This window comes from Callionymus lyra, chromosome 1, assembly GCF_982586985.1.
Source record: "Callionymus lyra chromosome 1, fCalLyr1.hap1.1, whole genome shotgun sequence".
NCBI lineage: Eukaryota > Metazoa > Chordata > Actinopteri > Syngnathiformes > Callionymidae > Callionymus > Callionymus lyra.
In genome coordinates this window covers 28,759,962-28,781,755 of record NC_141818.1, presented here as the reverse complement: position 1 = coordinate 28,781,755, position 21,794 = coordinate 28,759,962, and the positions used below count along the sequence as shown (strand labels likewise).

Sequence of the window (21,794 nt, the reverse complement as noted above, 5' to 3'; positions counted from 1 at the left end):
ATAAAAATATACATTCTGCTTAATGCATGCTTGGCAACATGATTCTAAATTGTTTTTGGTTTTCAGAATAATACAATTATTTTTATGTGGGAAAATGTCTTCAATAGTGTAATGTGTTCTTTATACATTATAGTGAATTTTCACTTTATATTGTTGACGAAACCTTTTTTTTTTAATTGTGTTTTCATTGTGTGATATGCTATGATTACATTTTGTAAAACATGTCGGTGTGAGAGAAATAAAGCAAAACTAAAACCAGTTCAGTGTGAGTCATGAATATCCTAAAATACAACTAAATGAAATGTTGACACACAACGAGAGAACAACATTTTAACAAGTGCTGACTGAAGGGCAAATACGTCTGAATTAGGGCGACCATATGTCCTCTTATAACCGACATGTACTCTTTTCGGGGGCTGTTTATATTATTATTATTATTATTATTCACTTTTCAGCATCTCCAAGAGACCAGAAGCACTTAAGACCGGTAAAACCCTCAAAATATTGTGACAACTCTAGTGTCCTATATTAACCCTGGACTGTTTTTTCACCGATCGTACATTTTCATGGAATATCTTGTGTATTTCACTGAAACATAAACAACACAAACATCCAGATGCTGCTGAAATCTGAGAGCCCATTGTGGCACTTGGGTAAAGTTCACCCACCGATGACGGACTTATACACAAATACGGATTCTTGCGTGATATAAAAACAATAAAATAAAACATGGATTGTACATAACCATCCTATTTAAAATATTAAGTATTAAGTAGTAGATCCAACTAATGGCAAAAATGAAACATAAAATTCATTATACTGAAATATCTAATTTCTTAAGGTAAGAAAAGCTGAAAAAAATGATTACAATTATTCTACGTAACATTAATTCTAGTTTGCTATATATAGAAAATAAACAGGAAGTGATTCCACTTCAAAGTTAATTGCTAACCTGAAATGCTAATTGCTAGCTTACTCTGTTAATTGATTTTAGCGTGTTATATTAAATTACATTATAGCATTAAATTTTCTTTCCGAGACACTCGTGATTATTTTGGCTTTTATATAATCCTACATTTGAGTAATATCCACCTCAACAGCTACATTAGCTCAGCGTGCTAAAAGCCTCATGCTAGCAGAAGAAGGAACAAACCGAAGTCAGTTGTTTGCTTCTTAAAACATGTTTCTACTTATTAAGTTTAACATGACAACATTCTCTCTGTAACACTGAACATTGGTGTCCACTTTCCTTCTGTTGTCCACAGTTTTCCTCTGCAAGCATCGGTGCTACCCCTAGAGTGGTGGTCTCGATGGAGGGTCTGTACTTTGAGGTGAAGAAAGCTCCAGCAGCTCCTCGTCCTCACCACACCTCCATCACCCGCTCACGTCCAGCACTGACACGGACTCTGGACTCTCCTCGAGAACCAAACGCCGCCTCGTGCATCATCGACGAAGAGGACGAGGAAGTGCAGTACCAGCTGACCCTGGTGGGCTCTCTGCTGGTCCACCGTATGACCACCATGGCCATGCTGCCCTGGGTGGTGGCGGAGATTTGCAAGTCCTCGGGCAGAAGAGGCCGACAGATCCCGACCCAGAACCAGCGTGTCCTCCTGTGCGTGTCGGCCGCAAGTGTGCGCTGTGTGACCGCCTGGCCGGAGGGAGTGGTCCGAGACCCCCTGAGACACAGCCTGCTCTTCAAGTGTCGCCCTCATCAGGTGACCAAGCTGATCCACAACAGCCAGGAGCCCAGCAGCTTCGCATGTCTGCTCAGGGACGCCCCGGACTCTTACTGCCACGTGTTCCGCTGTCAGGACCGAGCCAAGGTGGGTCAAGACTGAGGTCTTTCATTGATGTCATGGGGGTCTTCTGCCCCCTCGTACTCCCTGGTTGAGTTGACCTTTCCCCTTAAACCTTCACTGAGGGATCAGTAGTTTTAATTTTCAAGACGGTTTGTGAGATTAGAAGACATCAAGGTCACGTGTATGTGGAGCTGAATGTCAAGATAAAGTCACATCATTTTAAAGATGATGGCGCCACCTACTACTACTGACCTCTGAACAACATGACACTGTTTCATGAAGCTTCATCATCAGACCATCACTCTTAAGCAGCACAATCTAGCAATCGAAGATTTAGCAAATCTCTCTCACCAATTAAGAAATCAAATCAAATGTTAAATATATTATATTAATACAACTATACTTATATTAAACGTTTAAATCTAAATCTATATTTTTAAATCTCACAAGGTCAAATGTTAAATCTATATGTACATTTTAAATGTAATTTTAATTAAACATAAAATATATTTAAATGTTAGACCATGAATTCAAACCAAAAGTTAAATATTAATGTTAAATATAAACACATTCACCATTTAATTTTTTATGTATATGCTAAATCAAATATAAATGTTAAATATTGATATAAATCTAATTCTAAATGGTTAATACACATATACAAGGTTTTATTGTATTGTGTGATTCTGATGTATTATGTGATTTTATTGTGAAGCGACCTTGAGTCTCTTGACAGGCGCTTTTAAATAAACATTTCGATTTATTATATAAATCTAAATGTTACATTGTTTGCCTTTTGTATGAAGACTTATTTTAAGTGAACAGATAAAGCTAAAATTTCTTTTCACCTCCCCAGTTTCCATTTAAAATCCAAGAAAAGTGAATTTTCAAGACACAATAATTGATAAAAAGTGATGTAGGATCCTGAAGATTGTGCAGCAGTGGGAGTGGAACTGTGGTGTAAATGAATACTGACATCTGGATCCTCCTAGCAATGCTGCTAATTTTAATGCTAATCTGAGCGTGTGAGGAAAACAAGATGACAAACCTTGTGTTGACAGCGAGATCTCAACTGTGACTCTGATGACATGTTCATCATGACCTTGTGAGAAACTGTTGACACACAAGCAGAAGCTACACAACATCAGTGTTTGCAAGTGTACTACAGGTAGGAAGTGGATCGGAGAAAAACAGATTTAAGTTTTGTGAGTCAATGTTAATATCTTGGTGTGTGACAAGAGTGTGGAACAATCTGAGAAAACTAGTCATGCTGATCGATAAAAAACCTGCAAAAACACAACAGAAACATGACATGACAGTTTTTCACAACATTGCTAAAGCGTTTTTTTTGTCGTTGTTTACTGGTGTTGCAAAGTTTCTCTTGGCTGATCCTGCAGGATGGCGATCCTGGTTGCCGTGGAAACAATGGATCGGTTAGTGTTGTATTTGTTAAGGATTTGTGGGTCAGTGGAGACCAGGGTGGACAGAGGAATGTGTGATGAGGTCATGTCACAGCACCTGTTGCTGAGTCATGAGACGTGAACACACGAGCAGCTGTGACCTCACGTGCACTTATTTATATTTGTACAGTTTTGGTTCAGTACAAGCAGTTGTTGCACAGATAGTGCTGCAGCCTCACAGCAAAACTGTTGCAGGTTGGATTTCGGGATATTTTGTAAGCATAAAGACAAACTTTCACATTTTGGAAGATTCATCTTCGCATCAATCTTTGAATGATGTTTATGTTTAATAGTAAATAGAGAGACTGTCGTTGATCTCAAAGCTTCGTATAAAAGGGAAACTAGCAGGTAGTGACGTCTCTCCATAGAAGACTTAAAATTAAAATTTAATTCTTCAATTTTTCTTTTGTACACAGCATGACCAGAAATCAAACCCAATGAAATGAAAAATAAACCCACATAACTAGTAGGGAGCATAACATTCTGAGTCTGTGAAAAAGTAAAAAAGTCAATACATTTGTGCAGGGAAAATAAATAAAGAAGTTTCTAATAGGTCTTACCCACTCTGACCATTTGGTTCTTACTTTTGATTAATAATAAATATAACCACTAAGAGGCGGTAAAGATGCACAATTGAGATGTAATGGAAACGTTTCACAGTAACAAAATGACGCTAACAATAAACTGATCAGCATACTTATTTTTTATTACTTTTTATCTTAAGAAAATTGACATCTTACATTTCTTTAGACCTTTAATATTAATTAATCTGTTTTTTTTAACAGTTTTATTTTATCATTCAGTTAATAATGTCGCTGGAAGCTCTATACATAGTCTATAAGTGACACATCAACATAACGGATAAAACAACGTTGTTATTTTGTATTATGACCTGTTCCCACTGTATGTCATTTTATTTATAATATATGAATACGTCGTAACATCATTATTATAATTCGTTGTATTATACATTTGATTCAAAAGTCATACACAGAATATTATTTAGTTGAAAGTGGTACTTTATAGTGATTTTAATTCCTGTAATTTGACAAATTTTCTCTATTTTAATTAGTAAAAACTCGACATTTTACGACCTCTTATTGACTAATTCCCCGGAAGCCTTTATTGTTATTTGTCGTGAGAATAAAAAACAAAACGTTTCTCTCATACTTTCTCGTACATGGACGTTCTTACCGCGCAACAGTTTGACTAGAGTCGAGTCAAACCATCCCCGCCTGCTATTGGTGGAATTTACCGCATCAAGCGCGCAGAACTATTAAACGGAAATACAGAAATTAAACAAAAAAATGGACGAAAATAATGGTCGCCTTTCCTATTACGCCGGAATCTAATCTTATTGTGAAATTAATAAACCGGATGTGTCGCTCTGTTTACAAGTGACCTTAACATTTCGACACAGGAACTTGGGAGTCAGGATCCAAACTTGTTTCTCGGTTGAAATGACAACCAAGGTTTTCTCAGTTTTAGCCCAAAGTTCCAAACGGTTTCTCGCTCCTTCTCGGCGGTGTTGAGTTTCATGGCCGATGGGATGAAAGCGAGACTCCAGAGATTCAACCTGTTCCACGGCAGACAGGAGCAGAAAGATGTGAGTCGAGCGCGCGGACAGTTAGCTGTAGCGTGACAGCGACTTTACTGCTAGTTTCTGAGAGAAACACCAGTTATAAACTTGTTACTTTTAGTCTTAAATGATAGTTATATTCAGTCATTGGAACTATTTGGACAAATATTCCGTCGTTTGTCACTGTTTTGGTGATTTTCATTTAAAAAAAAAAAAAGAAGACTGACGTCATCTTTGAATCCATTCGTTATTATGTTTATTGTTATGATACTTTTATTTTTATTGTCCTTTATGGATTAAAGCCGAATTAACCTTGACATTGATTTATTTCTGGATGGAATGTCAATACTAAGCCATATTACCTGATGAAACACGTTACATTTAATTTTCTTCTTGTTGAATGTTTCCAAAGAAACTCTTTATGCACTTATAGTTTTATGACTCTATGGATATTTCCTAGTTAAGAAGGATGTGAAAGATAAAAACAAACAATTTCAACATCGCCACAGTCAGTGCAAAAAAAAAAGGATCATTTAAAGTTTGCAGGACACACAGTCATAACAAAACAGAGAGTAATGTTAAAATAAAAAAAAAAGAGTTGGAAAAAAAACTGTTGATCACAACATAATATTTATATTTATTGTAGTTTATTTTACTTTATATATTAATTATATTATTATTGTCTAGTAAACCTAGGAAGTCTAAAGAGTATTTCCAACTGTTTTTGGTTAGTGTGATTATTTACTATTAAGAAAATGAAAGTCAATGCAAGAGTTGTTCTATACACAAACATTGGTGATTTCACCTTCTGACCTATAAGAGGAAACTGTGAAACGAGTCACATGATGCTCCATTTAATTGTGCCATGTTGAAAGTCTGTTCCACACACACTGGTCTTTTTTTGTTAAGAGACCACAATGTTTTCTTCAAATGTGTATTGATGTAAATAATGATTCGATATTGTAGACTTTGATCACCAGAGCACTCTATTCCATGATTCTGACTATTAACTTGTTCCCCTGTTCGCGACCTCATTACCCACTCCCTCATGTGACACCGTTTTACTGAAGTATAAACAACACTCTTACTGCGGTTACTTCCTGTTCCCATTCCACCGTCCATATAACCTCCTTGTTAATGCCCACACGTGTCACCCAGGTCAATAAAACATTTTAATTAAATTTAATCTCAAGGTAAACAATTTTAGCTGCTTTTCTAAACTGAAGTGTCAAAGTCACAACAGTCTATCAAAGACCAGCAGCAGCAAAGTTGCCAAACCTTTACAATAACAAATTACCGTATTTTTCGCACTATTAGGCACACCGGATTTTAAATTGCACCTTCAATGAATGGCCTATTTTAGAATTGCATAGAATAAAAGATACAAAGGTTTGACTGGGGTTGCGTTGTGCATCCATTTGATAAAGCTGTGCTAAAGGGAATGTCAACAAAACAGTCAGATAAAGTCAAACTTTATTAAGCGTTCTGATAACTCCGTTCACTCCCATGGTAATGATGTTCAAATGATGTTTAAAAGGCTTCAAGCAGCAGCGCGCAAGACTGGTGTTGTGAGAAGACAAATGTTGAGCGAGCAGCAGAGAAGTTGAGCGCATGTATTACAGCTAGGGCGCGCGTCTATGACATGTTGAACGCACATGTATTACTGGTTGAGCGCGCAGCAGAGTGATTTTGTGCAAAAAAATTTTTGAGTGTACAACAACCAAGACACACTCGCTCAAACTGGTGGCAGTAATCTTACTCCATAGTCGTCTGCCATGATGAGACGTGCGTCATTAATCCCACCCAGTGATGACGCAATGATTTAATCCCGCCCACGGCGTGTCGGCTCAGTCAGCGCAGTCATGGAAGTGTTTGAAAACAAGTCACCTACCAGGTAATAATATATAAGGCGCACTGTCGTTTTTTGAGAAATTTAAAGGCTTTTAAGTGCGCCTTACAGTGCGGAAAATACGGTAATTGAACAATCAAATCCATTTCATTCCCTCCTTTAGTCAACTTACTAAAATCTCTGGTTTTCCACAATTGTACAGTTATCTGATGATCATTTATACCAATAGTTTTTAAAAACTTGAAAAGGAGAAGTGGATGGTTAACGTATATAATTGTCAAAAACTTTCATATTAGACCTACTTGTATCACTATAGATACAAAGATAGACTAATCTAAACCAAGCCAAGCTTGAGATCGTGTGCAGGAGTTAAAAAATAAATATATCTAGCGGCTAAAGCTTATTTGTCTAAGCACTGATAAGTCAATTGTCAAATATATTCTTGCTTTTAACAACATCAGCTCATGTCTTGCAGATTTCGCAGCTTTTATGTTAAGGTTTTCAATCGTTTCTGAATTGTACAACAAGCGTTCGTTTTCACTTGATTATTAGGAGTAAAAAAACATTCTGTGTTGTATCTGTTTTATTGTATTGTATATATATTATATTTGTGTTACCATCATATAAAGGTAATTTTCTTTGTGCCGCCATATTGTATATACGACAGCCTTTAAGGAATCCACTGGTCCACCCCTGCACGAAAATTATGTTTGTTTATAGCTTTACCGTGTCCTGCTCCACAAAAAAACCCTTCTAGTTCCATGTATCACTATCATCCTTCAATTTAGTGAACGTTGTTTTTATTATAACTCACTTTCTCTCGCTGTCTGCTGACTTTTTCTTGAACTTTGAACCACTTTGGCTTCGCTTCACTAGCTCAGAGGCACATGATGGAGGGAAGTTCCAAAGTAGAGTCTTTTAGTTCTGTTTTTCTAACCTAGAGCTGGATGTACAAATGACAAATGTGAAATTATTTCTCAAATAAAGTTAACGAACATTAAACATAAATTAAATTATGAAAGTAAACGGTAAAAACAGTAATTAAAATGTTTACAATATTATAAGAATTGTATGAATAGCTTAATAATTGGAATTTATTGAAATTGAACTGTTTCTTTTTGACACTTCAAACAAAACACAAAAAACTTCATGGAATTCTGGTCCTAGATGGTGGAAGGTGTTGTCCAAATGTTTGAATTATGATTATTATAATTTATTATTTTATTCCGACTACCATCTATCTTCTCTTTCATACTGAGCGTTTTCTGTAGATTCAACTGAAAACGGTTTCTGTTTCATCCTTGTAACTTATGTAACTTTTTTTTTTTTCAAAAGAGAGTCCTTGTTTTAACTGCTGCTACTCTGAGAAGTTTTTAAAAATCATGTTCCTACTTGACTTCCTGATGCAAATGTTTCATTACACAAGCAGTACGACCAAGAGCACCAACAAGTTATTTCCCACAATTTAATGCATATTATATTCGGATTTCATAGTTTCTATTAGTAATATCAGTTTCATGGTTTGAGTTAAATACCATGGTGACAAATCGATGTTTTCCAAACAAATAGTTATTCCTCATTTTGCAGTTATTTAACTTCTATTAAACGTCATGTTTTTTTTTTTCATAATCTTTACACTTCACTCAGTCAGGTAAAGCATTTATTGCATGAACAAAACCCTTAAAACAGAAACTGTCCTTGCTGGTAAAATATTGATTATTTGAAACTTTACAAGGCTGAATATTATGAAATGATGTTAATTGTCCTCAGTTCAACCTTCATTGTGTTTTGTGTTCCTTTCCATTGTTGTGTTATGTAAACCATCACTACACTAGAGTCTCATCTGTTCACCTTAATGCTAGAAAACCAATATGTTGAATGTTGACACAAGCTATTCTTTTCTGTTAGGAAATCATTTTCAGGCTTTTCTTATTGATTTTTAACAATAACCTATTTGTAACACCTCTTATGTTTAACCTGCTTAGTTAAAGTTACTTTAGATGATGGATGGATACTTTATTGATCCCCCGAAGGATAAATTCTTTAACCGGATAAAATGATAAGTGTTGAGGCAGCTGTTTGTAGGTCTAAGGGATCTAACTTCTTGCTGACTAGTGAAGAGTTAAGTGTGCCAACTGACATTGGTATTCTATTCCAAACAAAGGCGGGAGCACCGTGCCCAAGCATGATTTAAGTGTGCTGGGAGTTTCAGTGGCTTGTGAGAATTCTTGAATGACATCACTGTTATGAGTCACACAGCTTCTGTCTACATCCTGTTTCATACGGCCTGGTCTGGATCTTAGGAAGGGACTCAAGTCGACCCCATTGCAAGAGGTTTTTTTTTTTTTAATTGCTGTTTTAGATTCCATTATTATTTATAAATTAAATAAATAAATAAAACCAGTAGATCAACTTTTGAATATGTCCTTCCTCTGTATAATAATGGCAACTTAATTTAGGTTTGAAAAAATGTTAACATTGTTATTGTTTTTGGTACGAGTCATCTCCGTGTTTTTAAAGTAATTAAAACGACACCAAAAAAGTAGAGCCACTTGAATGAAAAATCAAAATCGCTGATGATGTGAATTTTGTACTGACATTAAAAAAAATATATATATATAGAAGGGATGTGATGGCTTTTTTTACATTCCTTTTAACATCCCTTTATTTATAATTATTCCAATGGGGTCAGACAAGCTGGAGCCAAAGTCAGTGACATGAGCAGAAAGCCTAGGGTCGTTCTGGACGCTTTATCATAGAGAGACTTGAGCTGCGGCGCTACTTAACCCCTGGATGTTTTAAAGCCGTACAAACTTATTGTGTGGTGGAAAATCCAACCACTATTTATCCTGTAATTTCATTTATTTTGGTACATTAGCTGACAGTTCTGTTGTAAAAGGTGAGATGTTGATATACCTAGTTGCATACAGCACTGCTTTCGGAAGGAACAAGGTCAAAGTTCACAACTCTCCAGAGCAGACTAGATAAGCACAGTGTCGGCTCTGATGCGGTCATTGTTTCTGGGAAAGTTTCATGAGACTCTCGGACACGAAGGAAATGCAGCAGGAGTTGAACAACGGCTCTTTGATTCAGGGGCACTGAGACACAGCTGTGCTACAGTGAATGATGCTTCATCATGTTGCCGTGACTCACACCATACCTGTCGCAGCATGTTCTGGTGCTATCAGCAGTCAGCGATACTATCTAGACGTATCAGAAGCATGACTTGACGAAGTCGTAACTGCTCTCATTTGTTTTGAAACCAAATGATGTTGAAACAACAGCTTTAAAAGATGCGAGAGTCGACTCGACTGTATCCTCTCGTCCTCATTCATGGCCCAGGATCTTCTAGTATTTAATTTTCGCTTTGGCTGTGGGGGTAAAAATCAATGCTGCCATCTAGCGGCCAGAGGTTTAAATACACCCCCCGAAAATGAACACTGTGTGAATTGATTTAAAATAAGAAAAGTAATTATTTATATTAAATAATGAAGCATATTTGGTAACACACAAAATATTATTTGAGAGCCTTAAATGCACAAATAAATCGATACAGTTCTGTCGAATAAATAAGATTAGATTTTCCTTCATTAGTCCCACTAGGGGAAACTTTAGTTAACAGCAGCATCAGGGGAAAACATCCAATAACCACAAAGAGCACACAACAAAGAATTGAATTGTATACTTAAAATAATCGATACAGTATGGTAAAGACGTGATAATGACAATATCAATATTAACCTAATATGAACCTTGCCTTGCTTGAAAAACCATAAGAGTAAATGACAAAAACCTCCAAAATCCAGAATAAACTACACAAATGTATTCACTTCTAATTACGCATGTTTCCTTCGGCTCTACTCTATTTTGATTTAATTTTCAGATTTTCTCTGAAGATCAATTAAAACAAATGGTTTTGAAAATCTTGCTTCACAAAAAATATTTATTTTCCTTTCCCCCATTCTGAATCTGGTACTTGGTGTCTCTACAGGTTCCTGAGATCATCAGTACGCTGCGGCAGGTCGCCCGTAACGATGACGCCACAGATAAAACCTCCACAAGTTCTGGAGGCTCCGAATCTTCAGAAAGCACCGTCTCCTCTCTTTCCTCATCCAGTTCCATAGGCACCACCTCAGTACTTTCCCCCAATGCCTTCTCCAAGAAGTTTGAGGTTTTATTTTGCGGCCGTGTGAGTGTGGCTCACAAGAAAGCACCCCCTGCACTGATCGACGAATGCATCGACAAATTTGGCCAGTCTCATAGCTCAGGAGACCATGGCGGACATGAAGGGGTTTCAACTCGTAACGCGGAGGGGGGGCTCGCCCTCCGATCAAACGGAGACGAGAGTGTTCCTGCACAAAGGAGCCCCACTTCAGCGAAGCGCCAACTTCTTTTTAAGCGAGACCCCAGCTTCCCGTCTCTACAGGGGTTGGATGAAAATGGACTCTCACCTGAGCTCTCTCATGGCAGCACCAGTGACTTTCACATACTCTCCACTGGAGTTCGGCCCACCAGCTTGCAGGAGAACCGGACCATGCTGTTCACGGTAACGTACATAATGTAAATATTGCTACAAAAATGGCTGACAGTTGAAAACTACCTTTTGTATTCTACTATTCTACAATTGCCCTGGCGTGTTCCAGTTAGGGGTTTGCAACATGGCTAACTTCATGTAGCAACAGTCGTACTTGTGGATTTGGAAAGGTCCATGAAAGTATTTTCATCCAGTCGGTGCTCTACTTGCTAGTTTGCATGCACTACACAACATGTCAATGATTAGCCTCTTGTCTGTCAAGTCTTGGCCGTGTTTCATAGGTCCAACAATACTTGCACCACATTATAAGTTCATTGCCCAGACTTTTTAAGTCCAAAAATGTGTAAAACTACCAAAATCTTTTCTTAGAAATGTAATTAATTCTTAACTTGCTTTACAAGAAAGTTGTCCGACAACTTTGTTCTTCTCTTCAGACCACATGAAGAAGCATTTTACTAAAGTCTCACGACATGGTTAATAAATATCAAACACTCGCCACAATGACTCAGCAGGAAGAATTGCTGACTCGAGCTTCACCAGAACTTTGACCGTCAGCCGATCTCGGTGACCTCATGGCATTTATCCTGTTTGTTGTTGGAAGAGGAAGTGGTCAGCACTGGCGAGAGCTGGACTGTCATCTCTGAGCAGCTGCAGATGCAGATGAGGACAAATTTGGTTTGAACCTGGTCCCAGTTCATCAGGTGCCACACTGACTGACACATGATCATAAACGAATATAAGTGATTCAATTAGGTTAACATGATCGGTACAGTAATGTATGGTGAACATTCTGTTCATGCGCCAAGATAACTAAATGTTCACCCAGAAAATATACAAGATGTCAATTCTGCTCTGTTTCTTCTTGGACTGTGGACAGTGTATGTGATACGATCAAGGGATTTGTTACATTACACTGTTCTAGCTCGTCTTCTCATCTCGTCCATGTTGAGTTAAATCCGTAATCGTTTCCTGCAGATCAGAAATAATGACAGGAAATGTTCCGTCTCTGAGAAGCCAAAGGATGGATTGAAAAACTCATGTGATTCTGTGTCTTCCTTATATGGATGCATTGTGTATGGATTTATTTACTTTACATGGGTTCCTAAAATAAACGTTTGTCTACGAAAGTCATCAAGTCAAACACAGGCCAGTGTGCTGTGAACAATCAAGTAGCAAAGTACTTGAGATAAACATTCACTGTGGAGGAAAATGGACCTGCTGATGATGTTTTCTTACATACTGTATATGTGCGTTACATGTAGCTCAGCTTGGTGTCTATGTTTTTTCTTCCCATTCACCGTCTTTAAAAACATGTTTTTTCTGTGTTATAGGTCGGCAGATCTCAGATCTACCTGGTCAGTCCTGACACTAAAAAAGTTGCAATAGAAAAGAGTTTCAAAGAAATCTCCTTCTGCTCACAGGTGTGTTTGAATATGTTGCCACTCATGGTGTGTTGTTTTGTGACCCGGCATCACCTACTGACAACCACATTGTCTTTTTTGAAGGGGATTCGGCACGTGGATCACTTTGGCTTTATTTGCAGAGAGACAGTAGAAGGAGGCAACTGTCACTATGTGTGTTATGTTTTTCAGTGCACGGATGAGTCACTGGTAAGATTTCAGATTTATTTATTCATAAACACTCGGCTCAAAGTTGTGAGAGAAGAATTAAAAACGTGTGACTTGTTCTTGTAGGTGGATGAGATCATGCTGACTCTCAAACAGGCCTTTTCTGTAGCAGCCGTGCAGCAGAATGCAAAGAGTCAGAACCAACAGTGCAGCAGCTGCCCCATGCAGCAGCTCCATAAACTCTGTGAAAGAATAGAAGGTTAGAATGTGCATGTCTGTCTGCTCGATCTTTCAATCTAAAGACAAGTTTGCTCAACTCTGATGTGACCTGCAAGACTTGGAATGATTGAGTAATGATCTTTCTTAAATGCTTTTCCTGTAGATAAAAGGAGTCACAGATCTTTATTTTGTTTTCTTTTGCTGGACTTGCAGGTCTCAATCCTTCCAAAACTAAGCTGGAGCTGCAGAGGCATGTGTCGACGCTGGACAACCATGAACAAGCTTCAATCTTTGAGAACACTATGGTATGTTTGTTGTGACTGTGCTGCTAAATAGAACTTGTAGAATTCCTGCCCTCAATAGAATCGTTGCAGTCATATATACTAAACAAATTACAAATATAATCACTCAAAAGATCAGTTATAATTATTTAAACAAATATTTAGTGTTCATTTAGTTTGTTCTTTGATTGCTCTGACATCTGCTGGTGATATTGGTGAATCACACATTTTTGGTTCGGGGAAAAACTTTTTCTACACTTGATAAAATGCAATTTTGTCGTTCGTGTGTAGAAAGCCTGTCCAAAGAGTGAGCAGGAAGAAAACGAGTTGGTTATGACGTCTTTGAGGAAACTATACGACGAGCGACAGAAGAGTCATCAGCACACAGTTAACGGGGAAACCAAACAGGTATTTGAAAGTTTTATATATTTTATTATATATCCACTGAAACTTCCTTTAACTTGCATATATGTGGAAAGAAATTGACATCAATACCAGACTTGTATAAAATTACCTGATTCAGTAAAGTGCAAAGTTTAATTTTCTATCTTTTTAATTTTTCCTCTTTGATGTTCTGTCTAGGTCGAGGAGGCAGCACCCGGTCCAGTGGTTCAGCAGCAGAGTAGCAGTCGGCAGAGGCTAGAACAATTCAAGAGCAGAGCCAAACGTTCACTCACTGAATCCCTGGAGGGAATTTGGAAGGTAGTAGTACTTCCCTTCATACTCGGACAAAACATACAGGTTTTCTATTCTTTTTTTTGGTTTTAGTTGTGTTTTTAGTTTTACTAGATAGGGTTAAATTTAGCAAAACATTTAAACTAATACAAATGTTTGTTGAATACTTGTCTTTCACAGCATTGTCTTTTCAAATATCAATCTTTAATTCAAGATATACTTTCTTGTCTTCCAATTAAGTTTTTTGAAGTGGTGTCTAAGTTTTCTAATCCTCCTCTCCTAGTGCTTTTTGTCTCAGTGAATGAACTTCTGCTGCTTGTGAAGAAAACTGGAGTCTGTTATTCAGAGTCAAAGTTAAACTTTATTAACACTCAAGAGTAAACAAGAATCTCACTGATGACAATCAAACACTGAATACAATGAAAAGCCCAATTAAGAGTCTCTGACTGCACATCTCCTGATGCTGGAGACATAGCGGACATTTCAACTTCCTCCACAGGTACTGGGAGCTGCTCTCTACTCCTGGTCCTCCAGACCACCACAACAATAACAGCTACACACTGCATTAAGATCACAACACTGAGGAGGACACTGCTCACTAGATGGTGATCACATCTGGGGCTCTGACCATTACAAAGGTCTTCGATGTGAACATGCAACATTTATTTTTTCATAACCACACACCAGAACTCTGCTGTCTTCCAGAGAGATGTTACTGATCACCAGGCTTATGTCAGAGAGATAGATTCTTTCTTTTCGGTAATCATTTTCTATTATTGATATTTGTCCTCAGGTTGTTTTTGTCCTTTGAACCAGTCGATATCAATCGGCTCTGTCCAGTCGCCACATTGTAGAGTCAGGTTTTCACCTCCAGAGAAGAACACAGCTGCAGGAGAGTCAGATTCAAGGCACACATACAGGTAGTAATATTCAGGATACAGGTCACTGGGGTCACAGATGTAAATGCCTGTGTGGCTCAAGGTTAGTAATCATCCTCCACACGTGTGGTTGGTTTCCCCTGACGTCAGAGCAGAACTGACCCGAGTCTGAAACCTCCAGGCGGGATATTTCATAAGAAGCTTCTCTCTGCACACTGGAGTGAAGTGCTTCTGAGCTTTTACTGAAGACTGAAACCATCATATCAGGGTGGACGTCACAACGAGCTCTTGTTTCTGCATGGATGTTGAGCTACATTTATGATGACTTGGGGTTCGGACACAGGTAGTCTGAGGAGCTCTTTTGGCAAAACATAAATCAAGGCAGATTAAACTCTCCAAGAGCAAACCAGACTAAAAGTCACCAATTCAAGACAACAATCCAATATTAGTCAAATACATGTTTCTAAGAATATGTTTCTGGCCAATGATGTTGAGGAAATGGAGGCTGAATTTAACTTGTTACTCTATAAAGGCATGAAGTACTGCAGTAGCCATCATAACTTTAAAGTAAACCAGATTTTAATGCTTCATTGTGTTTTCTTGATGAAAATATTCATGTATTCATTTTTGTTATGTTTTAAATTCAGATTTGTTTCATAATAATTATAAGGATATAAACTACAGCCACCAATGCTATTGCTGCTATAACTAAGTTACTAATACTAATTTAGTTATTATAGGGATAGTATTAGTAATTTACTTAAATTACGTTTGTAAAAGGAAAATCAACGTTTTACCTTTGGGGCTCTTTAAATAACTTGAAAAAATGGCAACCAAGTTGTGTTTCCTTAGTTTATTTATTTGTTCACCTGCCGCATAAGCTCTTGTAACCCATGTTCACTGAGAGCATTTGTCGTGACAGGGGAGCAGCAAGGCCAGAGCTCAGAGGGACAACAGTGTCGGCAGTGACGGCGACTCATCCGTCTGCACACCCAACAGCAGTCAGGACCAGTCAAGTTTGGAGGAGAATCTCCCCGGCTCGCCTCATCTGCGGCCAACAAGCCCTCTCAAGTAAATGTTGATGTGACACAATTAACCAGTGAAGATCCATGAAATTGATATTACTCATGGTTTTGACTTTTCCCGTCTTTGCCGCCAGGTGTCATAACTCGACCGGAGACTTGAAGCAGCTGGACAACCCTCTCCGCCTCTCTTCTTCCTCCTCATCATTACATGGTCACCAGCAGGGCTTTCGCCGACGTGCCAGCACATACAGCCACTCGCCCACCGCCTCTTCTGCAGAATTCTCAGCAGGGATCCCGTTAATCTTCACTCCGAATCAAGACCCGTCTGCTCCTACTGTAGTCAAGCCCAAGCTAGTGCGACACTACTCCGTGAGCACCGACTCGCCACACCACACCAAGTAAGTCGAGCGTTCATTTTGCATCAGACTCTCTCCAAGTTTGCTTCCTGTCCTGTATTTTCAACACTACCGTTTAATTTTCATCTATATATTGCGACACTTCTCAGACAAATAGACTCCACTCCCACTCCTGCTGCTTCCTGCTCTCCCCCTCCTTTCCTTCTGCTTCCTCCTCATCATTCCTCACCTTCTTCTGGAGCGAGGCTCAATAAAAGAAGGTGAGAATCCTTCATGTTTAGACTCACGATGCCGCTGCTGTTCCTCTCTGCCGTCTGCGCTTGTTTTCATCCCATCTTTCCACCTCAGACCTTTGGTCGGTCTTCGCGCTCGTCTCCACTCGTCGTCCTCTGTCCCTAATTTTCTCAAATTTCAATTTCTGGCTCCTGTCCAGGAGAATGATTGGCCCGAGGCCAACATCAGGTACAAAATAAAAGACACAAATTGTGATCGCAAGTTTTACTGTGCTATCACCTAATGTTCTGCCTGTAACCCCGTTTGTGTGCAGTGATGTTGCAGCTCTCTCACCTGCCGCTGGGCTGAACATCGTGAGTGAAAGTCCGCTCCGTGGTCAACGCCATTCCTGGAGGCAACAGATCTTCCTGAGAGTTGCTACACCTCAGAAGAATTCAGAGTCCAGCGGTAAAAAGCTGTTAAATTAATTTAACCATTCCCTGTTAACCATAACTCAATTGAGTTCATCATGCCAACATTGATGAAGAAACTTGATATTTTTATGGCAACTAATGTGTTGATTTATGTGTCTCTTAAATTCATCTTGGTGTAGATCTTGTCTGTTTTGTAGAAAACTCTCTTTTAATTGAAATGTTATTTAATACATTGCTGCGCAATTATCTAAGGGGTTCATTTGGGTAAATAAACGATAATATTAATAATGAAACCTTATTACTCAACTTATATTATTCAATTCAATTCAATTTTATTTAAAGTGTCTTATCGTAACAAAGTTATCTCAAGACACTATACAGTTGAAGTAAGACTATAGTTGATTAAGGAAAAATAAATCCCAGCAATTCAACAAAGAGCAAGGAACAAAACACTGTACAGTGAGCTATGGAGAGGAAAAACTTCCTTTTAGGAGGCAGAAACCTCGAGTGGAACCTGACTCATTGTTGACGGCCTCCCGCTTTGACCGGCTGGGAGGAAGTATGGGGGGGTAGACAAATGGATATGGAGAGGAGTGAGGGAGGATATAGTGAGAAAAAAAAGAGGAGAGTGTAGGAGAGTCCATGGAGGTGCTGGAGAGAACTCGGGATCTGAGGATATTATTCATGTAATGATATCATTTCTATTTAATATAGCTCTCTTCTGCGTGATGAATATGGTATATACTATTCAATATAAGTTACTCAACTGCAAGAATTAAAAAGAAAGTCAGTCGTGGAAATGCATTAAATATTTGTATAATGACATCCAATATTCACGGTACAATTGTATTCACTAATGCAGTGACGGAATATCACCAGCAGGCGTCGCTCTTGCACGTGGAAAATAGTTTTTTGCTTAAAGCACAAGTTAATGTTTATTCCAACCAATTCCTAAGACAATTTTACCGACAAATTACAACTGCATTCTTAAACATTCCTAATTATATTTTATCAGTCACTGAAATGTTGAGATTAAAAGTAATAAAAATATGAGTATCAGGGCCGGGTCTAGACAGGCATGTATGAGGGGGCAGCCACAAATCTTGAGGGGGCATTGTGCTGTTACTTACTTACTTACATGTAAGTTTGAGGGGGCCAGGCCCCCTCTTGCCCCTGCCTAGACCCGGCCCTGATGAGTATGCTGATCAGTTTATTTTTACCATTAATGGGTTACTGTGCAACATTTCCTTTACATTTTAACATGGATTAATATATACACAAGAAATTACACAAAAAAGTAAATAAGTGTTACGTGAAAATGTAGATTAATAATACATACAAAATATATTTGTTAATGCATTAGAACCATTTATACATGATCATACTTTGACATTATGAGGGCCGAATAAATACAGTCAAAGGGCCGCATGTGGACCACATCTTATTTAGCATACCTGGGCCGAGTATGTCAAACCAATTAGAAACATTCATTTTATTGTAACAAGAATATATGTGTGTGAAAGGGCGTCGCACAGCTCTACAATGCTACGTGAGCTGTAAAGATGGACGTATAATGTTTACATGAACATTCCTTGTTGTCTTTGTTATTAGTTCCTGCGCCAGCACGTTCTCAGATCAGGCATTCAGATAATTATACGAAAGAAGAAGTGTTGATGGATCAAAACGATGGGCTGCTCCCACGGTCTTTCCAGGAAACATTCTTGAGGATTTTTTTTTTTTTTCTTTTAACCAGTCATTTGTCGTCTGATAACCTTAAGTTGATCCATGTCTAAGATGTTCTGGTGCCTAAAGAAACCAAAAGTGCATTGACTGCAGCGTTTTCTCTTATTTTTGCGGTTCAGTTGTACAACATTGTGTAATAACTTGTCTTCCCGCCCTAATTAAATGTAGTGTGATTGAAGTTTTATGAAAATTGGATGGTTAGGTTACAGGATGAAAGGCGAGCATAACGTTGACATTTTACATTTTCTTCATAACTTGGAATTCATAAAAGAAAAACTGATTTAAAGCATTGAAAGTCTTTCCAGGGAAAGGTTGCTGGTCAGCTTTTTTCCTCATGTTATCTAAGTGCAAAGCAGAAGTGGGTTGGGTGTGGCGTTCTATATTTACATGGACAAGTTAGGCCACAGTGGTGTTTTGTCCCAGTGTGTGTCGGACTGGTACAAGAAGTTGTGTAAAAGAAATGATCGCACACTTTCCTCATTATTATTAAAACTTGACTACACCGAATAATATTGATTTCACTTTAGACAATTAACAAATTAGTTTTCACTTCAACAAGAAAATGAATAAAATAAACTAGGCAAATGCAGAGTTTGTGTACAGTGCAATATAATGGTACTTGTGCGTGAGATTTGAGGTTTTTACGTATTTTTATACTGTGTGGACAAATGTAAATGAATTTGTTTTGAGAAAAACAATTTCATCCCTTACAAAAGTATCCTTTCTATATTTTCGCATGACTATGAATGTTACTGATAACTCAGGAACATTTTAAATCTCCGAGAGGACTGTGGTTCATCATCTTGATCATTAAAAGCCTTTTTTAAACCACACACACACCTCTTATTTCAAACTCTCATTGTCTTAGTCATGTTGGTCTTCAGTGGGTGTGGGTCCGTTGTTGAACGCTCACACCAGCAGCGCCAGACGAAAGCGCCAGCCTTGTTGACCCACTTTACGTTCTGTGTACTCGCACACATTTACCTGCGAAAACTTTGTCCTGACTGAGCGTCACTGTTTGCTCAGGGAGTTTCGCCACTTTCCTCAGAATGTTTTTTTTATCATCCATCGGAAGCATGTGTTCATTCTTTGGTATTTTCCACTTGCATTGGGCTCTACTATAATAATAATAATAATTATAATAATGATAATGATACTTGTTCGAACACACTATTATACTTGAGCTATTTTAAATGCAACCTTTTCATTGTCCTGTCAGAACAAAATAAAACATTCTATTTAAGATTGTGTATGTGTACGCCAGGTCACTTATGTCCTTCATAGTACCTTTTTAATAATGCATTTTATTGGCCAAAATTCATTCTAAATTGAACATTTGCAAACTTTTCAACCTGATGTGAGGGGGTTTGATGAGCGAAGAGTGTAAGTTTGTGCTTCAATAGGTTTAAAACAGTGTCTCTCTTGTGTTATTAAGGCGAGTCAATGGTGAACTGGAGACACTTTTTATTAGCTTCTATCAAAAGAAAGACAAATGTCTCATTTTGGCTCGACTCCTATGTTCTGTAGCGGACCATCCCTATGGCTTGTGTTTACCTGGACTCTCCTTGTAATGTTTAAATAAAATATTATGATAATTTATTTTAAACTTACATAATTTAGTCGGTTTGTATATTCATGTTTAATTAACTTGTTGTGAGAAAAGCATGAGGCTTTTTGTCTTTACATAAATAATGAAAAGGCTTTGTGGTTTTACAAAATGTATAAAAAGCTTAATTTATGCTGTAAATGACCATTTTCATTTTTTTTCAGAGTGTTCGGACTCGCTAGATGGGATTCAAGTAGGGGTTGGAGGAGGTAGTGGAGCGGTGCGTGAAAATAGGACGAAGAAGAGCGGCGCTGAGCTATGTGAGCTCTGGAGAAAAGCCATTCTACAGCAGATCCTCCTGCAGAGGATGGAGAGAGAGAACCAGAAACTGCAAGGTAAGCAAAAAAAACTGCCACATTTCACAGTGGTGTGAACCCACCACTGTTTTAACATGCATAGTAGGGTCATCAGCCAGACTAATGATAATTTCTTCATCAGAAAATTAAGTTTAAATCATGGAACTTTTTCTAAACCATTCTTTCCAGTTGGACCTGTTACAGTGAACTAAGATGATGAAATGATTGTATCAAGCGGCTTAAATGCCTACGATTAAAGTTAAATTTAAACCAGTGTAATTTTATATACCGAGCATCTTTTTCTATGACTTAACATGCTGCTCAAAATAGCTGACCTGTTGAAAAATATTTAAAAAATGGAAAAAATGGGTATTTCCCTTGACAGGTTAAAAAAGGCAAAATGTGAAACTGTTAAAAGCCCCCCGGCCGTACCTTCTGCTTCCAGATCCTCTAATCTGTTCTCTGATGCAGCTGTTTTTCTTCTGGTGTTCCACCAACAGTTACCTACTGAGTGATGTTCAGAATCAGAATCAGAAATCAGAAAACCTTTATTAGTCCCGCGAGGGGAAATTCGGTTTAACAACAGCAAGAGAAATAAAAACACCCAGAAATAAAAACGAGAAAGAAAATCTAAATGGAATAAAAGATAAATCTGCGCTATATAATATATACACAATCATATTTACATAAATAACAAGAGGTGCAGTTAAATAGTTATCTTAGTGTGTTCTTATTGTGGAGTCTGATGTTATAAGTGTGTGTGTGTGTGTGTGTGTGTGTGTGTGTGTGTGCACACACCACCTGTGTCTTGACCTAGTTGGCACATGTGGATTAAGAATGTATCACGCATAATTGCGTTGTGCTGAGCGCAAATCATTAATCCACTCACACAAGCAACACTTTATCAGAAGCACAGACATTACTGCCGAGTCAGTCTGTTGGGAAAGTGGGTTGAGTGACATAGGTGGGCGTCGTCCAAAGTTAATGTTTTCAATTCTAATTTTGTTTTGTGTTCGTGTGAGGTAATACCAGTTTCATCATCTTTCCCATCCTGTCACACAAAAACTATAATAAGCTACTTCAAGAAGTATTTTCATTACATGCATAGAACTTTGTATACTCTTAACCAACACACATCAAAACTATTCACATAATTGATCCTTGGAAATCATATTAAAATAATTATATTTCTCATCAGTTATTACTTGATGTCCCTGGAAAGGGTCTTCTAGAATATTTAAGTGGTGTCATGACACACATGCTGTGTACATTGATACCA

The 21,794-nt window shown here is 38.0% G+C and overlaps 1 protein-coding gene across 2 annotated transcripts in view; it reads left to right on the top strand.

The window, feature by feature from the left end:
- Positions 1–1,435: 1,435 nt before the first annotated feature.
- tbc1d1 (TBC1 (tre-2/USP6, BUB2, cdc16) domain family, member 1) overlaps positions 1,436–21,794 on the top strand; it is a 32,321-nt gene continuing 11,962 nt past the window's right edge. Inside the window, exons 1-12 of one of the 2 annotated variants that reach the window (XM_087799871.1) lie at positions 1,436–1,823; positions 10,679–11,233; positions 12,553–12,642; positions 12,727–12,831; positions 12,916–13,048; positions 13,222–13,313; positions 13,581–13,697; positions 13,872–13,991; positions 15,765–15,913; positions 16,002–16,265; positions 16,771–16,904; positions 20,384–20,554. In XM_087799871.1, the coding sequence (XP_087655997.1) occupies positions 1,512–1,823; positions 10,679–11,233; positions 12,553–12,642; positions 12,727–12,831; positions 12,916–13,048; positions 13,222–13,313; positions 13,581–13,697; positions 13,872–13,991; positions 15,765–15,913; positions 16,002–16,265; positions 16,771–16,904; positions 20,384–20,554 (2,242 nt within the window). In that variant the 5' untranslated portion in view covers positions 1,436–1,511. Of the gene's footprint in view, positions 1,824–4,682; positions 4,866–10,678; positions 11,234–12,552; positions 12,643–12,726; positions 12,832–12,915; positions 13,049–13,221; positions 13,314–13,580; positions 13,698–13,871; positions 13,992–15,764; positions 15,914–16,001; positions 16,266–16,770; positions 16,905–20,383; positions 20,555–21,794 lie in introns of those variants that run through there. The other variant, XM_087799879.1, reaches the window with a different exon arrangement.